The sequence below is a fragment of the Hylobates moloch genome, unplaced genomic scaffold (genome assembly GCF_009828535.3).
Source record: "Hylobates moloch isolate HMO894 unplaced genomic scaffold, HMol_V3 SCAFFOLD_3, whole genome shotgun sequence".
Taxonomy (NCBI): domain Eukaryota; kingdom Metazoa; phylum Chordata; class Mammalia; order Primates; family Hylobatidae; genus Hylobates; species Hylobates moloch.
In genome coordinates this window covers 82,270,181-82,291,730 of record NW_026652278.1, presented here as the reverse complement: position 1 = coordinate 82,291,730, position 21,550 = coordinate 82,270,181, and the positions used below count along the sequence as shown (strand labels likewise).

General features: G+C 53.4%; 1 protein-coding gene across 8 annotated transcripts in view; it reads left to right on the top strand.

Moving 5' to 3' along the window:
* ARHGAP22 (Rho GTPase activating protein 22) overlaps positions 1-21,550 on the top strand; it is a 209,160-nt gene that overhangs the window by 177,958 nt on the left and 9,652 nt on the right. For all 8 annotated transcript variants that reach the window (XM_032141987.2, XM_032142012.2, XM_032141992.2 and 5 more), the window contains one exon: positions 17,384-17,591. In XM_032141987.2, the coding sequence (XP_031997878.1) occupies positions 17,384-17,591 (208 nt within the window). The remainder of the gene's footprint in view (positions 1-17,383; positions 17,592-21,550) is intronic.

Here is a 21,550-nt window from a genome sequence, read left to right as displayed (position 1 = left end):
ACAACCTCATCAGTAATCAGGGAATTGCAAATTAAATCACAATGGGATACTTGTATGCACCCACCAGAATGACTAAATGACTAAATGAAAAAGACAGTTTCAAGTGGTGATGAGGATAGAAAGCTATAGAAACTTGCACATATTGCTAGGGAAATCAGCAGTGTCTGCTGAAGTTGATGCTGTGCACACCTGTGTCCCAGCAATTCCATATGAAGCATGTCCCACATAGAAATGTGTGCACAGGTACACCAGGAGACTTGGATACATGGGATGTTCATGGCAGCCTTATTGATGATAGCCTGACACTAACCCAAGTGCCCAGCAACAATACAATGGATGAATAACTATGACTCAGTCTTACAATGGGAAACACCACAACAATGGGAATGAATCCACTACAGTGCCACCTACATGCATGAATCTTAAAAACAATGTGGAACTAAACCCAAACAAACAAACAAAATAACATGTTGTATTATCTACCTATATAAAGTTGAAACACAGGGTAGAAGTAAACTATGTTATTTATAGATAGATAGGCAACAGAATATAAAGAAAAGCAAAGAAATGAATGCCATGAAAGTCAGGATAGTAGGGAGGAGGGAAGAGGTTAAGATGGGATGGGAGAAGGGCATACATATCTGAAATGTTCTCTAGCTTGGCTTGGGTAGTTACACAGGTGTTCCTTTTACAATAACATGTTTATCTGCACATTTATGCTTTAAGTGCTTTTCTAGATGTGTGCATATAAAAAATAAATGAAACAAAGGGAGAAACTTGGGGTCAAAGAAGTGAGATGACTTGCCCAAGATGACACAGCCAGCTAGGGGGCAGAACTGAAAAGTGGAGGTGGATGTTCTGACCTCAAAGACTGTGCTTGGTCCTGGCCCAAATAGCCCATCCAAGAGCTGCACCAAGACCTGCACCCAGCAGGCCTGGCTCCCCAGCCACATGTCCATCTCCCTCTCTGCTTGCTCAGAATTGGGGATCTTTGGCAGAATCCCACATAGACCCTAGACTGACCCCTTTCCCAGGCCTGGCATTTATCTGCCTTCCCAGGCTGTGTGCTGAAGAACTCACAACCATTAAAACAGGAACTGCCATCAAAGGGGCTTATCTCCTTTCTCCCGGGAGTATAGAGGAAATGCAGAAATCTCAGGAGTTAGCGATGCCAGACGTGTCTGGGCATGCATGGTGCTGGCAGGTGGGCTCAGTTGGCCCCTGAAGGTTTTCTGGCAGAGCTGTTATTAGCCCGTATCCCCTGGGAAGGAGGCTTAGAGGATCAGTCCTTCTTTGACTGTTTTGTAACAGAGCCCCTGAGCTCTTCCTGGGGTGCTTATTCTGGCAGCGGCAGGCCACCTCTGACAGACAGGAGTGGGCAGCATGCCTGCTGCAGATGGGACAGCCCAGCCATTCCCTTGAGAAGTGGGAGCAGGCCAGTGGTCGGGGAGCCTCACCGCTGGTGGCCTGACCAGCCCACCAAGCTGTGGCCACAGCTGGAGTGCCTCTCATTTGGGAATTAATTTGGTCATTCAGCCAATCTGCAATGGACTCGCAAATGTTCTAGGGGCTGAGGAGACAGCAGCGAGCTGGAGGACAGGCATAGGCCTCATAGTTCTCATGTGCTAGTAGAGGAGTCAGGTTACCAGCTGAGCAGGCACATGGCAGGTTAGATGGTGGTGGGCACAGTGGGGACAGAAGAGGCAGGGAGGGGAACACAAGAGATAGGGTTAGGGTTTGGTAACTTTTTAGTAGAAGGAAAGAAAGGGTGGATAACAGCACAGGCAGAGGTAGGGGGCCCATCCCGGAAGAACAGCAAGGAGGCCAGTGTGGCCAGAGCAGAGTGGGCAAAGGGGAGGAGAGAGACCAAAGAATGAATGGCCTTGTCATCATGGTACAGCTGTTAGCACCTCATGGTATGGAACAGAGAAGTGGAAGAGCCTGGCCCATCTTCTACCACGATCCTTCTGGCTGCCATGTTGAGAAGAGACCAAAGCCAGTTAGGAGCTCCTTACACAACAGTGCAGGTGAGAGGTGAGGGTGGCCTGGCCCAGTGGCGGTGGCGATAAGAAGTCGTTGAATTCTTGATTTATTTTGAAGGTAGAGCCAGTGGTATTCCCCTGCTAAGATGGATGAGAGGTGTATGAGAATGAATGAGAGAAGTTAAGGGTAATTCTGGGATGTTTTGATCTAAGCAATGGGAAGCTAATGGGTTAGCTATTAACTGAGATAGAAAGACTACGAGAACTGCAGCTATTTGGAAGGAAGATATGGGCCTAGTCTGAGATACCTATAAGATGCTCAAGTTTAGATGTCAAGTAGGCAGGTAGATATTTCGGCCTAGAAATCAGGAGAGAGGACTGGGCTAGAGAGAGAATTTAGGGGGCCATCAGCACATAGATGGAGTTTGAAGTCATGAGGCTGGATGAGACAGCCCAGAGCGGGTGGAGGGACAGCAGAGAGGGTGAGAAAGAGAGCAAGCCCCAAGAGGGAGGACAGCCAGAAGCCACCAGGGTCCCTGAGCCAAGTGAAGGAACAAGGGCAGTGATCAACTGCAGCCAAGTGCTACTGATAGATCAACCAGAGGGTGAAAGCTGAGCAGTCATTGGTGACTTGAGCAAAGGGGCTTTTGTGGAATGCCTGATAATAATGGGAATGAGAAAGGATGATAGGAGGGGAATTGGAGTGTCAGCATAGCCAACTCTTTCAAAACGTTTGCAGAAAAGGGAAAGAGAGAAATGGGGACAGCAGCTGGAGGAGGAGGTGAGATAAAGAGGAAGTTCGTTTATTTTTTTAAGTTGAAAGACAAAGCATCATTGCAAAAGATTGATGGTGCAGGAGGGACAGAGAATGATTGCTGGAACACCAATGTCTCTTATGGATATAGATACAAAAATCATCCACAAAATACTAACATGCTGAATCCAAAGAATTATACCCCATGACCAAATGAGATTTATCATAAGAATGGAAGGGTAATTTGATGTCTGAAAATCAATTAATGTAATATATTAACAGAATAAAGGACAAAAACACATGACCGTCTTAGTAGACTAGAAAAAGCATTTTATAAAATCCAGCACCCTTTAATGATTAAAACACTCCAGAAACTAGGAATAGAAATGAACTTCTATTCTATCCCTAGGAATAGAAGGGAACTTCTATGATAAAGGGCATCTACGAAAAGCCCACTGATAATATCATACTTAATCGAGGAATACTGGGTACTTTTCCTCCAAGATCAGGAACAAGACAAGGATTCTTGCCTTCACCACTTCTATTCAGCATTGTACTAGAGGTTCTAGCCAGGTCAATTATGCAAGAAAATGAAATAAAATGAAGCTTGATTGAAAAGGAAGACATTAAAGTATTTCTGTTTGCAGATGGCATGATCTTGTATACAGAAAGTACAAAAAAAGATTAGAATTAATTAAAAATTCAGCAAGGTTGAAAGATACAAGATTAGTATATACAAACCAATTGTATTTGTGTACAGTAGCCATGAGCAAACTGAAAACGAAATTAAGAAAATTTCATCTACAGGAGCATCCAAAAGAGTAAAATACTTAGGGATAAATTTAGCAAAAGGAAGTATAAAACTTATATTCTGAAAATAACAAAGCATTGCTGAAAGAAATTGAAAAAGATCTAAATAAGAAGAAAGACATTCCGTGTTCAGGAATAAGAAGACTTGATATTGTTAAGAGGCCAATACTCCTCAAACTGATCTCTGAACTTCCACGCCCAGTTCAGGGAACACAGTCCCAGAAGGATGCATGAGGCAGTACCTCCTTGCCAGCTGTCTCCTTGCCAGCTCTCTCTGAGAGGAGAGAGAAGGGAGACAATAGTCACAGGGTCCCCAGTGACCCTGTGTGTCCCTTGCCTGGTTATCTGCAGAGAGTCTGCAAGCCCCCTTAAAGCCTGGAATTTATATGCATAGGAAGGGGCTTAGCCAAGCCCATTGCATTGAAGTGTGAGAGGAGGGAGAGTGAGGCTTTGGCAACAGGCTTGGGTCTAGGTGTGATTTGGCTCTGCCACTTGCTTACTGCATGACCTGGCACACCTCTTATCTTCGCTGTACCTCTGTGTCCTTGTTTGCAAAATAGGAAGAATAATATCTTTTTTGCAGGATTGTCATAAGAATTAAGAGAGAAAATGGACATAAAGTGCTCAGTTCTCTCTCAGTACTAAATAGTCCTCATTCATTCATCACACTTATTGAGACCTGTGACATGCAGGCAGAGGACTCAGCAGGGAAGAAAGCAGTGTACAGTGTACAATTCAGTGGCATTAAGTGTATTCGCACTGTTGTACAACCATCACCACCATCCATCTCCAGAACTTTTTCATCTTCCCAAACTGAAACTCTGGCTTCCTCCCTCCAGCCCTGGGCAAGTACCATTCTACTTTCTGTCTTTATAAATTTGACTGCTCTAAGTACTTCATATAAGTAGAATCCTGTAGTATTTGTCTTTTTGTGACTGGCTTATTTCATTTTGCATAATGTTCTCAAGTTTCATCTATGTGGAATATTGGAATTTCTCTCTTTTTTAAGCTCAAATAATATTCCATTGTATGGATACACCACATTTGTTTATCCATTCATCCATTGATGGACACTTGAGTTGCTTCTGTGTTTCAACTATTGTGAATAATGCTGCTGTGAATATGAGTATGCAAATATCTCTTTGAGTCCCTGATTTCAATTATTTGGGGTATGTACCTAGAAGTGGGATTGCTAGATCATATGGTAATTCTATTTTTAATTTTTTGAGGAGCCTCCAGACCATTTTCCACAGTGGCCGCCCCATTTTATATTCCCACTGGCAGTACAAAAGGTTTCTAGTTCCTCTACATCCTCACCAGCACTTGTTTTCTGTTTTTGTTTTTTTTGTTTTTTTTTAATAGCCATCCTAACAGGTCTGAAGTGTTATCTCATTGTTCATACAGTGTTGAAAGAGGTGAGAAAGTGAGCCAAGGGGACACCTAGTGGAAGTGTGCTAGACGGAGGCCATAGCTTGGGCAAAAGCAGAACATCTGATGTGGTCTAGAACCAGCACAGAGGCAGATGGGCTGGAGGGAGGGAGGAAGGGAGCCAGATGGGAGTGGCCAGAAGGTAGAGGCTTCCTGGACCCCTTTCAGTACTCTAGCTGTTATTTTATTTTGTTTTATTTTATTTTATTTTTGAGACAGAGTGTCGCTCTGTTGCCCAGGCTGGAGTGCAGTGGCACAATCTTGGCTCACTGCAACCTCTGCCTCCTGGGTTCAAGCAATTCTTCTGCCTCAGCCTCCCAAGTAGCTGGGATTACAAGCACGTACCACCATACCCGACTAATTTTTGTATTTTGAGTATAGCAGGGGTTTCATCATGTTGGCCAGGCTGGTCTCGAACTCCTGACCTCAAATGATCCACCTGCCTCGGCCTCCCAAAGTGTTGGGATTACAGGCATGAGCCACCACACCCAGCCACTGTTACTCTTTTTTTTTCTTCTTCTTTTTTTGAGGCCGAGTCTTGCTCTGTCGCCCAGGCTAGAGTGCAGTGGCGCTATCTGGGCTCACTGCAATCTCTGCCTCCCAGGTTCAAGTGATTCTCCTGCCTCAGCCTCCCGAGTAGCTGGGATTACAGGCACCCGCCACCACGTGGGTGGCTAAAAATTTTTGTATTTTTAGTAGATAAAGGGTTTCACCGTCTTGGCCAGGCTGGTCTCCAACTCCTGACCTTGTGATCCACCCGCCTTGGCCTCCCAAAATGCTGGGATTACAGGTGTGAGCCACCGCACCCCGCCCGGCTGCTGTTACTCTGAAATGAGGAGGGGACATTGGAGGGCCTTGAGCTGAGAAGTGTCTTGATGTAATACTTCATTTAAGAGGACCACTCTGCCTGCTGACCAGAGTTGTGCAAGGGGGAGCTGGAGATGAATTTGCAATAATCCAGGCAAGAGAATGGGGTGCTCTCCCTGTGGTCAGGGTAGTGAAAGTGATCAGATTCCAAATCTATTTTGCAAGTAGGACGATAAGCTCTCCTGGCTGTGGATGTGAAGAAGGGCACAGTGGAGGCCAACTCCAAGGTGTCTGGCTGGGCATCTGGAGGCTGGAGTTGTTATGAAGTAAGAAGGGAAGACTTAGCACAGAGCTGGTTTGGGAGGCTATGGCAAGACCATAGCTCTGTTTGGACACGTTTAGGTTTGAGGTGCCTGTGAGTCATTAAACCAGTGGAGACGCTGAGCAGGCAGTTAGATTCAGAAGTCTGGGGGCTGGGACTGGTGCTAACTAGCACTACGGCCAGCAGGCACCGCCAAGCAAAGCCCTGAAGCTGTTGGTCCCAACCTTACCAGTGGCAGCGCAGAAGGCAGTCTTGGGGCAAGGAGCCCAGCTGGGAAAAGGTGTCCCCGCTCAGAGTGACTGCTTGGTGCTGGGGCGGGGCATGGGGGGCCGGAGACAGGCAGTAGGCCTGTGGTCATCATCGGAACTGCACTGCCCTGGCCTGGCTGTGTGGGAATCTCACAGCCCTCCGGAGACTTTTCTCAGATCCCCAGGAGTCAACTCTCCTGCCCTTGGGTTCCTCTGGAGTCATGGGTGGAAGAAAGAAGGGAGAAATACAGCTCCCTGAAGCCCTAGGGCAGGACATGTGACATGGAAAAAAATCCAACTTTGGGACAACCAGGTGGGACACAATGCAACCTTGTTAGCTGGTAGTGGTCATCATTTGATGGAATGGCATCTCTAAAAGGAAGCCCTGGAGGCATAATCAGATTCAGAATGAAAGGTGATTACCCCCAGGCCAGGCTGCCAGTGGTGGGGCCCAAGGTCCTAGTGGACCACTTCTCCCCAGCACTGCTTGCTCTGTATCACAGCCCTACTGGGAGATTCAAGAAAACAGTCTTATTTCTAGTTCCTGTGAATGTCAACCTGCCTGGCCAGTGGGCCTGGGCTTTTCCAGGCAGCCCTTCCAAAAGGGGAGAGAAAGGACTCTTGCAGACCTGGGCTAGGCCTCAGGTCACTAAGCCAGCAGAGGGGTACTTGAGACTAGTTCTGGTGCCTTCTGTCCATTCTAGTGGGCCCTGAGGGTCCATGTACTCAAGTGGAGAAGATGTCACTATGGACCTTGGATCCTGTCCAGGCTCATAGAGGGCAGGCCTGGCCTCTTCTAGGTATAGAGGGTGTTCTGAGCACACTTGGGCCTCCTTCCCCTGCAGCGCTCAAGGCTTCTCCCCTGCCAGAGCCCCAGGAGCCTGAGAACTTGGATCCCCAAGGCAGAGGAAATGGCCTCCAGCCACAGCCGCCCTCCCCCACCCCCTCTGATGGGACAGCCACAGAGCTGTGTACCAGAACAAAGGCCAGAGCAGCTGCCTTATCTAGGGAGAGCCTGGTAAGCTAGTCAGGATGATTTACAGGGGGCTGTCACCACTGCTTCCTGCAAAGGTCAGGACGCTAACGTTCAACACTCTTTTAACCACCTTGCTGGTTCATTAAGCCCTTCCTTCTCAGCAGCTCTGATGAGAAATGCCCATCAGCTTGGCCAGTTTGGTTTCAGTCTGGTTTCAATAGATCTCAGATCACAGAACCAGAAAAGAGTTTGTCTCAATTATTGCTAAGATGGGGATGAACCCCTGGGGACCCCAGCATTTCCTGTCCTGGACTCTGTGTCCCTGCTGAGCTTGACAATAGCCCTATGAAATCAGTCCCATTATATCCCACTTTTGGTGAGGAGACAGAATCAAGGAGGCTCCAGCATTTTGTCCAAACCACAGATAAGTGGGAAGCTGGCATTTCGACCTAGGTCTGCTGGAGTGCAGAGCCTGGGTGCTGGCTGCCTGCTGTAGAGAGCAGGATGCCAGGAAGCCTCAGGGTGTCCTAGGGTTGGATCTTCATCTCTCAGCTTGTTCCAAATGGCCCTGGAGGACTTCAGCCCACACACCCTGAGAGAAGAGGAAGGGAGCTCACACTGGCTATGGGCTGCCCTTGCCAGGAGTTTGGTACAATCTGGAGGCAGCAGAGACTCAGAGGTTCAGCAACTTACCTAACAACACACAGTGGGGCTGGGGGCAGCGCAGCCCACCTCCAGGGTAAGCTCATCGCTGGATGCTGTTGCCAGGTGGGCCTCAGCGCATTCTACCCACTAGATCTGCGTTTTCTTGATGGGGGAGGGGGACATAAGACTGAGGGAAGAGGCAATCCCTGAGGTCCTGGATCCCAGCCCTAGCCAGGGAGCTGCTGTACACACAGCTCAGAGACAAAGACCATCCAGAGTGAAGAAGCCAACTGTTACCGGGTTGCTTGTGTGAGAGGACAGACTCAGGTTGTCAGCTCCCTAGCCCTGCCCCGAGAAGGCAGTCTCATGACTGTCTCTGCACTCCCATCCCCAACAGGCCCCACCGCTAAAAACCACCCCTGAGGTGGGGTGGGCATTGGCAGGGCCAGGGCTTCACCTGGAGCTCAATGTGGCAGTGCCTGTCAGAGCCTTCTAATGGGTGGCGCCTGCAGGCCTCTAGCCATGTGGGGCTCCTGGGTAGGGGTGGAGGGCACACTGCAGAGACTGGCCAGTCTGACTCTGAAGACACAGGCAGGAAAACCATGGCTCAGAGCAGAGAAAACATGTCGGCACCAGACCCTGCCTGCCCACCTGAGAGAAGCCTGCCGGCCCCCGGTTGGTGGGAGCTTCTGCTGAACCCTTGGCCCCTGCTCTTTAACATGGACAGGGCTGCTCAGAGCTGGCGGGTCCCTGGGCCGTGGGAATGCCAGGCTCTGTTGGTAGGTGGAAGACAGACATTCCTTGGCTTGTGACACCCTGCACCAACCTGCCCTGGTACCCTCATGTTCACCTGAGCTCTGGGGAGGGAGAAAACAGCTCTGCAGCCCCACTCCCAGTTTTGAGGACCTTAGCCCTCATACTCAGTGTCAGGGCCAGGACTAGGGATCCTCACTGGCCTGGGGCACAAAATGTAAGGGGGCACCAAAAAAACTCAGTAATCAAGATATTTTATTGTAATCTTTTAAAAAATGAACATTAATACAAAAATATCCTTATATTAGGTCCCCATTGCAGCTCTAACAAACTGCCAGAAATTTGGCAGCTTAAAACAACACAACATGATTATCTTCTAGTTCTGGAGGTCAGAAGTCATAACCAGTCTTCTAAGGCTAAAATCCAGATGTCAGCAGGACTGGTTTCTCGTAGGACATGGGGAGAAGCAGTTCCTTGTATCTTTAACCTTCCAGGGGCTACAGCAAGGCCTTGGCTGTGGCTTCAGCACTGCAGTCTCTGCCTCTGTCCTGCCCTCGCCGCCTCCACTGTGGTCAAACTTCCTTCTGCCTTCCTCATAAAAGAACCCCTATGATTGCACCTGGCCCCTCAGATAACCCAGGTTAACCTCTCCAGCCCTCATCACACCTACAAAGTCTCTTGTACTGTGTAAGATAACGCAGCCACAGGTTCCAGGGATCAGGACATCTTGGGGGGAAGGGCATTATTCAGCCAACCACATCCATGGTCAAATGCGAACATGTGAAATAAAGGCAGGAGTGTGGTGGGATTGGGGTGGGAAGCACTCACCCTCAAGGCCTGCGCAAGTGCATAGCTGCTCCTGTCTGTGTTGAAAACTTTGATCTTTTGTTCATCAAAGATTGTTTGCCTAATATTTATTCTTAAAAATATTACAATAGTGTTTATCCTAGTTACTGAGTGAGGTTTTGGGTGCCCCTTAAATTGTGCCCCTGTGGTGAGTGCCTGGCTTGTTTCACCCTAGGCCAGGCTCTGCCTAGAATGAGCAAGAGGCGTGACCCAGCTCTGTACATCCAGCTTGAAGAAGGGCCCCAGCCTCTTCCAGCCCCAGGGCCGCAAATCCCTCCCTTAAGAATTCTGCGCTCTTACCCTTGGGACTCCCATCCCTGCTACTGGCGTTGCACTGCCCCTAGCCGTGCATCTCTGTCCACCTGCCTTCCTGGTGTACCCATTCCAGCCCTCACCCTTTGGAAGTATGGGGATTGTGGGCTGGTCTCAGAAACTTAACCCGAGAAGAACACAGGCTTTGCAGAAAGATCATGTAGGTGTTAATGAAGGTCCATCACCAGCTGTATGACCTTAGGCAAATCACACAACCTCTCTGATTCTCGGTAATATAGGGAAGCTAATACCCCTCAGACTGCTCAGGGGCATACTGTATGTCAAGTCCAAACCACTATCTCTGGCACTAGGATGCCCAGGCAGGAAGAGGCCAGGAGGGCCTGGAGCCTGGACCCCCACTGTGAAGCCAGCGCCCTCCTCCTTGCTGGGTGACCCAGACTGTTACCTAACCTCCCTGGACCTCCATTGCCTCACCTGGAACACCTGCTTCCCAGGCGAAGGGCTGAGCGGGCGCTCGAAAGCGCGTCCTGGGCAAAGAGGGAAGGGATTCCTGCGCTGCCCGGGAACGTGGGGCATTAGGGGAAAGGGTGTGAAGTTTGACACCGGAGATCCCTCACGGGGGCCGACTTCGGGCATGGCATCCCAGGCAACTCACAGATCCTGGGCCCTCCCTCGCCTCAGGGTCGGGGCCTGGGGCGGCGCTGGCCGGGGCGGGCGGGCGGCGGGCAAGACGCTACCTGCGCGCGTGCCGGGCATTCCAGCTGCCGCCGCGCCGCCGCGCCTGGGCGCGCCATGGGCCTGATGCCGGCCGCGCGGGCCTACTCCAGGTGCCGCGCCTGCCCGCGGCCGCCCTGCCGCCTGCCCGCCTGCTGCGCGCCCGCCGCCCCAGGTAGGGGCGGGACGGGGTGCGGGCGCCCCCGGGCCCGCCAGAGAAGCTGCGTCTCCGGGCCAGAGAGGCGCTCGAAGCCGGGACCGGCGCAGCGGGCGAGGAGAGCGCCGCGCATGCGTCTCGCGGGGGTCGGCCGGGAGCCTGGGGGAGTTTGGGTGTCACCGCGGATCTGGTGCTGCGGGAAGGTTCCCAGGGGGCGGGGGTCGTGCGTGTCCGAGGGAAGGGGCAGGGACCGGAGGCGCCCTCCAATCTCCTGCTGGCTGTGGGCGTCCCGCATGTAGAGACGAGGACTTAGAGTCTGGGAGGGGCGCAGGGACTTGCAAAGGATCCCTCCCCACCCCGAACTACGGAGGGGACCCAGAGGGATCCGAGCCTCATGCTCTGACCCCAAGCCTACCTGGGCCACAGGAAGGGGTGTGGGACCGGAGGCCCCAGGAGGAGGGAATCACTTCTGCCCTGAGGTGGACTGCCCAGGGCAGGACCCTTCCAGGTGAGCTTAGCCTCTGCTGTGCTCCTCCAGGCCTGGACGGGTGGGGAGCAGGAGAGTTTTCAGCTGTGCCGGCTGGCTGGTGGAGCTTACCGCTTACAGCCCTGGGGGCAATTCTGAAGCTCCCTAATATTTAGCGCAGAGCCTGGAAGTGACAGAGTTGGCCGGCCAGTGAGTCCCTGCACTGACGGACAAAGGGTGGGGTGGTTGCATGGAAGATGGTGAATGTTGGGGTACAGGTGACCTGAGAGCAGGAAGGCCTGGAGCCAAGAGGGAAACTGTGGAATTACCTAAAGTTTGGGAGTCTCTAGAGAGAATTTTAGAATTACTTTCCTCATTGTGCCTCTTCCCAGACTATGTCATTGCCCGCTCCTGTAAGAGTGAAAAGCAGGCATATGACTGAAGCAGACCTGCTGCGCAGCTCCACTGTGCTCCGGGATCAGCTCCAAGAGGGAATCCCAGATCTCCCTTCCCTGATGCGGCCTTGGGGGTGGGACTCAGGGGCAGGCAGAACTTGTCCAGGAATTGACCCTGCAAGGTCCGGAGAAAGCTGCATTTCAAAGCTCCTGCTCCCGGGTGCCTGATGTGGTCGATCTCCCGTGGACGCTCACGCCCCGGGAGATGGCCAAGCCCAGCTCAGAGAGGCTTAGGACAGTGCCCAGGGTCATAGAGGACGCAGACTGGAGCCAGCCGACTGCTCTGCCTGGGCTTCCTCTCCGGTGTGGGATTCCCAGGGAGGGGAGTGAGGGACGGCTTTGCCAGGGGAACGCTGGCGGGGGAGGCCTGGCAGCAAGTTCATCAAGAGGAGAGGCAGCCTCTGCCAGCTGCCACTGCTCTGTGAAGAGCATGGGCTGGGACCTCGAGGAACCCACACGATGGCTGGGTTTCCAGGGAGCTGACAAACCTACTGGAACTAGTTCTTGGCAAGGCTCCCCTCCGAGGGTGCCAGGAGAGCTGAGGGAGTTCAGCCAGGCGGGGGCAGGCCCTGCCAGGCTCCCGAGAGACCCTGATGAGGGGAGGGATTGGTGGGGCCCCTAATAAGGGAGGCCGGGCCCAGAATCCCCAGCACAGGGTGCCTCCCACAAGAGGGCCGCTGGGAAGGAAGCCTCTTGGGAGGCTGAGCTGGAATGAGACCCTCTCACGGCTCCTGGCAGCTCCCCTCCAAGGGTTCCAGTGGCCAGCTGGGAATGTGGGGCCAGTCTGCAGCCTGGTGGTACCTGGGGGCTGGGCCTCAGGGAAGTCTCGCCCTCATAGCACCCCCTAAAGACAGGTGTGATCATTCCATTTTATAGATTTCATAGATGGAGAGACTGAGCCCCAAGAAAGGGAGGCAGTTCCTCTCCTCAGTGGGTTAGCCAGGATGTGCACCAGAGCAGTGCGTGCAGACCCAGAATCTTTGTCTCTGTGACCTTTGGCCTTGAACATCGCCTACTTTCCCGTGTCCCCACCCCAGCCCCACCATGCCAGGGCAGGGTGCTGCCAACCATGCTCTTTCACCCCTGCCCTCTGATGCCCATGCTCCTCCATCATGTGCCTTGCACCCCCGTCCGCCTACCTGGCTACCTCCTGCTCATCTTTAGACGTTGGTTTCAGCATGATCTCCTCCCTGAACCTGTTCTCTCTAGAAGTGCCCAGGACCCTGTGGATGTCCCTTTCCTGGCTCTTCCATCCCTGTTTTGGGAAAGTGGTCAGGAAGGTGCCATGGGGGAGCAGAGGGGTAGTGGTTGTGCTGGGGCTGGGAGCTGCCTGGATGTGCGGGCACTGTGCAAATCTTGGGCTGGCTCAGGCCCTGCACCCCTAGGGTCTGGTGGAGGGAGTGGGGCAGGGCCTTGCCTGCCTGCCAAGTTTAGGCTTTATCCTGAGGACAATGTGCGTGGGGGAACAGGGAGCAGGGGAGGCCCCAGGGAGATTTATATGTTTACAGCCCTCAGGGCAGCTCTCTAATTCCTAGAGTGGGGCCAGGCACAAAGTATAGGGGTTATGGAAAGGTAGATGGACAGACAGACAGCAGGAGTTTTGGGGGTAGAAGATGGGACAGCAGGCAGGGCTGGAGCCAAGAGATGGCTGGGTGGAATTACCCATGCTCCATGGGCTTCCAGAGAGAATTTTGGAATTTTTTCCCCATGTATCTCTTCCTTGACTGTGGCCTTCAGTCAGCTGTGAGCTGAGGGTGGGGCTGAACGCTGTGAGTTGAGATGGGTGGCGGCCCTGGAGAACTTGGTCCCCTCCTTCACTGGCTCTCCTTGGCTTCTGCTGCAAGCCCAGCATGTGGCTCTGGGCAGTTCAGCAACCCAGCAGAGGGGAGTGTCCTCACACTGTCTGGAGTAGTGGCAGTCAGGGCTGTGACAGAGGGGAGGGAAAGCTGAAGGGAGGATCTGGGGCAGCTCACGTAGGAGGGACTTCTGAGCTTTCTTCCAAGGGCTAGTAGGAAATTTGCCCAGACCAAAGAGGAAAGCGCTACCCAGGGAGAAGGCCCTACCCACTCACAGGCCCATGAAGGCAGATGGATTCATGCCACTCAAGCAGTGGGCAGAGCTGGAGGAAAGGGGAGGGAGGCAGGAGGCAGGTGGCAGGCACCAGGGGCACTGCCAGGTCAGCCTCTCCCCTCATGGGACCCTCTGCCCATGGGCACTTCCTCCTGGATGCCCACTGTCTGCTCATTTGAGGTCCTAGCAGAGGCCTCTGGTCCTGAGAGGTGTAGCTTCCCATTGCTACCTTTCCTACTTATCCTGGCCCCAGTGTCCTTGGGGGAAGTCAGTGCCCCAGAGGTCAAAGCAGAAGAGGTGAACGAATACCTGTCAAGACCACACGAGCGGAGCATGGGCTAGGTTGGAAGTGAGAGGGGATGGTGGGGACTGTGGAGAACTAGCAAGTGTGTGTCCTATCAAAAGGGCACAGATATCACTGAGCTCTGCAACTGTTGCTTTTTTTGGAACTCAGGCCTGGTGTCACCATGTCTGGATTTTTTTAAGAGAAGCTGGGAATCCAGATTTGTATACGAAATCTCTTGATTGTAAATAACTAATTTAAAAATGTTTCAAACATCGTATGAGCTAAATAGACACATCTGTGGACCTGTGTGGCCCACTGTTAGGCATCAGATGTTGAACCCTGACTGAGATGAGAGAGAGCAGGGGCTCAGTGTCACTGGACCAGCCCAGGCCACTCTCGGGATGGTGGAAGGCCAGGACGCTGTCAGTGGTGGGCCCTGGAGCCTCCTCGGACTGGCTTCTCACAGCTGTCCTAGGCAGCTAGCAGGCCAAGCTTGCAGCAGGATCACCCCCTGTGCTCAAGGCTGATGAATGGCCCCTTGGGCCCCATTTCTGGGCAGGGGCGCCTGGTCTTGCCCACCAGGTCCCAGGTGGGAACAGCTTTCCCTTCGTGTTAGTATTGCAACCTCCGCCTGTTTTCTGTTCACATGACCCATGTTTTCAGGAACTGCTGGTGCTGGATTGGGGGATGCCTCACATAGGTATCTCCACACCAACGTGGGTGCCAAGCAGCCATGTGGCTGAGTACATTCCCTATACCTGGAGCCAGACTTCCTGGGTTGGACCGTTGTCCCTGTCATGCATGCTGAGTGAACTTGGGCACATTCTTAAGCCCCCATGCCTCTCCATTCAAACATCCTACAAACTGAACAGGCAAAAGTCAAGATAATGATGATGATGGTTACAGTGATAGTGACAGTCCCTAAGTTATCAGATGGGTAGGATTAAATGTGCTGATGAGTGTAAAATGCTCAGAACAGCACCTGGCACCACAACACCGTGTGTAGCTACTTCGGCACTCTCCTCACACTCACATGCCCCCCCCCCAACGTGTGCAGGCCCATGCACACACAAGCCCACATGCACACATATGCACATACGTTTTTATAAGCCCACATCCAGCACATGTGCACACACATGCACACACAAGCCCACACTACATGTACACATGTGCATACACACTTCTCCCTAAAGCATTGCTGGTATCCAGCAGGTGCAGCCCACGTGGGCATGTGTTCTCAAAGGAAGAGTCTTCACCTTTCACGTTTTATACACTTTGTTTTTGGGTTGAGCAGGGCGAGGAGGAGCATTTACTGTGTCCTGCTGTGTGCCAGGCACTGTATCAGGGACCGATGTATCTTATTCCAAAATAGCCCCTGGGTGGGAAGCTAAATAAGACAAATGGAGCCCCACTTTTAGCTGGCTCAGTGCCCAGGTCTCTGAGAAGTCCCAAGCCTGGACATGGTGCTTTGGCATCTTGCCCCTGGAACACCCCACAAGGCACCCTGCAGGGAAGGTCTCTGCACAGTGGGTGTGAATAATGTCAGGCACTCCAAAGAGTCAGGCACTCACCTTGTAGAGCTTAGGGGCTGGCACAAGTCTGTTTCTCCAGTTACTGTGCCATGGCGTAGACAGCTTTATGGACCTCAACTCCTTCCCTTCTTTGCCTGGGCTGCCAGGAACCTCTTAGCCTAGTGATATATTGTTTTCATAGATTTTCTCAGAAGTTCGTCTGCCTCCTTCCTCTCTCCCTCTATTCCTCATTTGGTGTCTTGTCATGTATTGTTTTAGATCATTCTCTCTCTGATTTCTTTTCTTTCTTTTTGCTAATGTTATTTAAGAGTAACATGCAGAAAAGCATGTAAGTCATAAGTGTACAGTTCAGTGAATTTTCTCAAGAGGAACATAACTGGGTAAGCAGTGCTGGGGGAGAGACACAGTGTTACCAGGAACCCAGAAGCCTTTGAGCCCCTTCCAGTCACTGACCCACCAAGGTAACCATGTCCCGGCCTAACAGCACAGATGGGTTTGGCCTGTCTTTAACTTTACATACATGGAGTCATGCAGTGTGCACTCTGGGGTTTGGCTTCTTTTGTTTCTAATGATTTTTTTTTGTTTTCTAATTTTTAAAACATTTCATAAAATACACTTAGCATAAAATTTCCTGTCTTCATTTTTAAAGCACACAGTTCAGCAGCATTACATTCATTCGAATTATCGTGCAACCATCAGCACTATCCATCTCCAGAACGCTTTCCATCTTGCAAAGCTGAGACTCTGTGCCCATTCAATTCTAACTTGCCATCTCCCCTGTCCCCAGCCCCTTGCAGCCACCATTCTACTTTCTGTCTCTGTGAATTTGACTACTCCAAGTTCTTCATATAAGGGGAATCACACAGTATTTGTCCTTTTGTGAATGATTTACTTCACATAATGTTCTTCAGTTTCACCCATGTTGTAGCACTTGTCTGAATTTCCCTCCTTTTTAAGGCTGAATCAAGTTCTACTGTATGCAAATACCACGTCTTGGTTTTCTGTTCATTCATTGATGGACACATGGCTTGCTTCCGCGTTTCAGCTACTGTGAATAATGCTGCTGTGAACATGGGTGTGCAAGTGTCTCTTTGAGACCTTGCTTTTAATTCTTTTAGGTATATACCCAGGGGAGGGATTATTGGTAATTCTGGTTTTAATTTTTTGAGGAACTGCCGTGGTGTTTTCCACAGCAACTGCACCATCTTATTATCCTGCCAGCAGTGCACAAGGAAGGGTTCCAGTGTCTCCACATCCTTGCCAACACTTGTTACTATCTGATCTTTTGACAGTAGCCATCCTACTGGGTGTGAGGTGGTATCAGATAGTGGTTTGGATTTGCATTTTCCTGATGATGATTGATGCTGAGTCATGACTGTGGTTTTCACATTACTATGTCATCTGTCTTGTCCAGTGAGCTGTGCCTCACTTATTCTCATTGCTGCACTGTGTTCCATGGTAAGAACAGAACACAGGAGATCTGCTGCTGATGGGCATTGGATGGCTTCTCATTTGGAATGACTGCAAAACCAATCAATGACAGGCATAATGCACGCTCCCAAGGGCCATTTGCTCCTGGCTTGGGCAAGCTCCATGGGCCAGGTCACACCACCATCTCACTGCTCCCTCCTGCTGTCTGTCCACAGGCAGCCCAGGGCCCAGCTTCCTGGTGTGCGTCCTCCCAGCATGTGTCCCGGCGGCCAGGGCCCAGCCTCCTGGTATGCATCCTCCCAGTGTGTAATTTGCTTCCTGAGGAGGAGCCACCTTTAGCCCTAACAGTGCACCTGCCCTCCATTGTCCTGAGCACCCAACACTGAGCTGGGTGGTGGAGGGTGTGACTAGCTCCTCTCTGTGCTCAGGGATCTTTGGGCAGCGCCTGGAGGACACAGTCCACCACGAGCGAAAGTATGGCCCCCGCCTGGCGCCCCTGCTGGTGGAGCAGTGTGTGGACTTCATCCGGGAGCGCGGGCTCACTGAGGAGGGGCTGTTCCGCATGCCGGGCCAGGCCAACCTGGTGAGGGAGCTGCAGGATTCCTTCGACTGTGGGGAGAAGCCACTGTTTGACAGGTGAGCTCGTGATCGGGGGTAAGGTGGAGCCACTTGTCCATTCCTCCTGCAGGGCCTCCTGCCCAGGACACCAGCTCCAGTGGGCAGGGGTGGGCTGGCGACAGAATGGTGGGCCAGCCCTCCTAGTGGGCAGAGTGTAGGGCACACCCTTACTCCACCAGCCCAGGGTTCCCTCTCAGGATGGATGCCTGCCATGCACGAGGCCAGCTCACATCCACACAGCCTGCCTCCCCTGCACATGCTAATAAACCTGACCCAGGCAGGAGGAAAAGGACCTCTGCTGGCTGCCATGTGAGGACAGACCAGGCGCAGCTGCATCCGGGACCCCAGGCCTTCTGCAGGGTCTGTCTCTTGGCCGTGCTTCCTCCAGTGACCTACCCCCAGGCTCTATCGATGGCAAGATGGCACAGCAGCTTGACTCCCCTCCTCTTGGATTCTGGGGTCAGGAGAGCAAGTCTCCTCCATCTGCTCTGGGGCCATGTCCATCCTACCCATCATGGGGGCTTACCGAAGCCCTGGATGCCCCTGGGTGGAGCCAACTATACCCTCAGCCTAGGGCCGTTTGGGGATTCTGTTTCCCCTGACAGTGCCCCCACCCATTATGGGGCAGTTTTTTCATAGAGTTCTTCCTACATCAAGAAAACCTACCCTCCATGGGGCTTCTGCCCTGTCTTCTTGGATCTGCCCCAGGATGGGCCCACCAGGACCCACAGGCAGCCCTGGCCTCCCAGGGCTTCTCCTCTGGGGGCAGAACACTCAGCCCCTCAGCTCTTTCCCAGGCCCGTCACTGCAGCCAGGGAGGGTGTCAGCTCTTCTCCTTAGATGTGGAGTCCAGGACTGACAACTGTTCCCTAGCAGTGCTCCACCCAGGGAGGTACAGGGCACCCTTCCTCTGGAGCTTTGTGAAGCTCCATCCCAGTGTTGATGCTCAATGAGCTTGTCGTCCATTCTGAACCTCGGCCAGCCAGGCCTCTTCATCCTGTGTCTCAGCGTTAGGGTTGCAGATTGCTTCAAATAACGTCACCTGGGTAAGGCCTGGGAATCGAGACTTTTGGAAGCTCCCCGGGATCAGGTGCTCTGCCCTAGTGCCTGATGCTACCTGAGGGGCTTCTTCAGACACAGATCAGACCTTGCCACTCCCCTACCAAACTCTGCTGGGGCTCCCTGGAGTGGCTCAGGCCGTCCGCGCCTACCCACCCTGCCAAGCTTCTCCCATCCTGCTGGGTGGGTCTCCACCTGGGCACACCTGCCCTCCCAAGGAGTGGTTCCTGGCATGCTCAGCCTCCTTTCTCCACCTGGCCTGCCTGCTGAAGCCCCCTTGAGAGGCAGCTGGGCACCCTAGGGTGGGTTCCATGCAGACCTGACTCTCGGCCTCCCAGCAGCCTAGGGCAGCCTTCCCTATGTCTTGGAGGCCCTCCCCTGTCTGCCTTCTCCTTCTCTGGCTGCTTCTACCCTGCTTCTGGAATTGTGTCAGGAAGGCCATCTCCATGGTGGGCATGTTGGCCTTGTCTCTCCACCCCCATCTCAGCAGGGACCCCCATACTGCCACGGTGGCCCTGGGCTTTGGTTTCCTCTCCCTTTAGAAACTCCTCCTGGGGTATCTGAGGCCATCCTTCCCACTTTCTGCCATTTCCATGGCAGCTCCCCTGGCTCTGCAGCTGTACCCACAAAGGGGCCCTCCCCACCTACCCCTGATGGAGGCCCCCCTTCCCACTCAACCCCAACAGAAGGTCCCCCCTCCCTACCCACCCCCAACAGAGGGTCCCCTCCTCACCCACTTCCGACAGAGAGTCCCGGGATGGAGCTCTCTCCCCAAGGCCATAGCCTGCCTGCCTGCCGGGGTGTTGGCTTCTGTCCTGGCCCCTTCCCCACAAAGCCCCCTCCTCACTTTCCTGCTCATCTCTATAAGAAGGTCCTCTTTAGCTCCAGGTCCTGGGCTTCTCTTCCGCTAAAGCCTCACCAGGCCTGGAAGCCTCAGTGCCTGGAGCTGTCCTATACTTGCCCCTTCCCAGCACAGTGTCCCCTGGGCACTGGGCTGTCCATCTCCCGGGCTGCCACCCTCCTGCTGAGCTCTGAGGACGGCCTCCTGTGGGCTGGAGCCTAGGGCTGCATGGACTCCTGGCCGCCAGGCTCTTCTTACTCCCTCAGCTGCTATCCTTTGAGGGAGGGACCACTGGGAGGCCTAGGGGTGGAGGGGCACCCACATGCATTAGAAATTCTAAGAGGGGTGGATCTTGACAGATAACAAGTAAACACCAGGGGCACCGGTCCCGGGCCTAGTGGTAGGGAACCTCCCAGGGTGCTGCAGATGGCAGGGCTGGGCTGCTCAGGGAGGAGCCCTGCGGACACCCAGGTGGGGTGAAGCAGGCAGCCCGGCTGGGGGGCAGGTCGAGGAAGTGGGGCTGGGTGATGAGAAATGGACTCTAGGGGAGTGAGGCGAGTCAGGGCCAGGCTGGAGGCATGGCGTATCCTGCATAGATGCCGGTGTTGGCGTGGGCAGGAGGTTCCCTGGTTACAGAGAGGTGACGAGGAACCTGCAGATGGAGGGTCACCTTGCTGTGGGCTGCACTGACCACCAGGGCCGGTTTGCCCCCAGGGCAGGCACCTGGTCCCCTGACCAGCTGCTGCCCTTTCTGTCCCACCCCTGCCCCCACCCTCCACCTGCACTAATGTCGCTGCATGCTGGGAGGCCCACAGGCTGGGGAGGCACACACAAGGCCACGGGCTGTACAGAGTTGTCCTTGGGTGCTTGTTGGAGGGGGGAAGGGGACAGCAGTTTAGGGAAAAGTCTCAAGAAAAGGCCTGGCGACAGCTGTTGGAGGAAAGGCACTGCAGTGAAGAAGGAGGGAGGGAGGCAGGGGTGGGGAAAGGAAGTAAGAGCTCAGGTGCTGAGCGGATAGGGGGTCAGGCAGGGCCAAGCAGCAGGACCCTGTGGGGCAGGGATGCAGCCGAGGAGGGGTGGCTCTGTGTCCACTCACCCAGGGCAGAAATGCTCCCATCCCCCCAGCTGCAGAAAAAGGGAAGACATGCGGGCTGGCTCCCAACCACACTTCCCTGCCTCCTGCCCTTCCCCCAGTCTCTCGGGCTCCACTCAGGCTGCCACTGAAGCCATGGGCTCCCAGTGGGGAAGGGGCCGCTGGGCTCAAGCCTGGGTACCCAGGGCAGTTGGCCAGGAACATGGCCCGGGAGAAGGCTGAGGAGGGTGTGGTAGCAGCATGCCTGGCTGGAGATGGAAGGAGGGTGGGATAGGGGCTGCCTGGACCCAGCCAGACCGAGTCACTGAGCCTCAGGCAAGGAGGGGCCCCAGGTATATGGATGTGGGGTGCATATGTATACATGGAACCCCAGAATCCCAAATGTCAGGGCCAGAAGGTATTTATCTCAGTGAGCCTAGCCTGGGATTCATCCGGGGTCAGGTGATAGCATAATGGCACAGCCAGTCTCCTGGCCCCAGTCTCATCTTTCCTGAGGCAAATGCGGCCCAGGGTTTAAGTCCCTGGTTCTAGACAAGCAGATGAACAACCTGGGGCCCCTATACGGCTTGGAATGCAAGCTCAGAGGAGATGCCAAGGCTCTCGTTTAGGACCTGAACTGCAGACCCCACACAGGACCCAGGGAAGGACTATGCCAGGCCCATTGCCACCACCATCCACAACTGGTCTACTTCTGCCTTTGGCAGCTCCCAGCCAGAGCAGGAGACTGAGGCCTGGAGTGGACCCCTGGGGCACTGGAGAGGGGGTGATGAGCTTAGAAGCCTAGGTGTCACCATTGTGGACAGGAAGAGAGGAAAGGGCCTGACCTTCGACCTGCTCCTGCTGTTGGTCCCCGGATACCTGCTCCCCGACAAGGAGCCAGCAGCCCTGCATTGTGGGCGCCTTTGATGCAGCTCCTCTGACTCCAGCCAAAGTCAAGTGCAGTGGAGAGGGCAAGCTTGGGCTGGGGGTTGGCAGCACCTATGG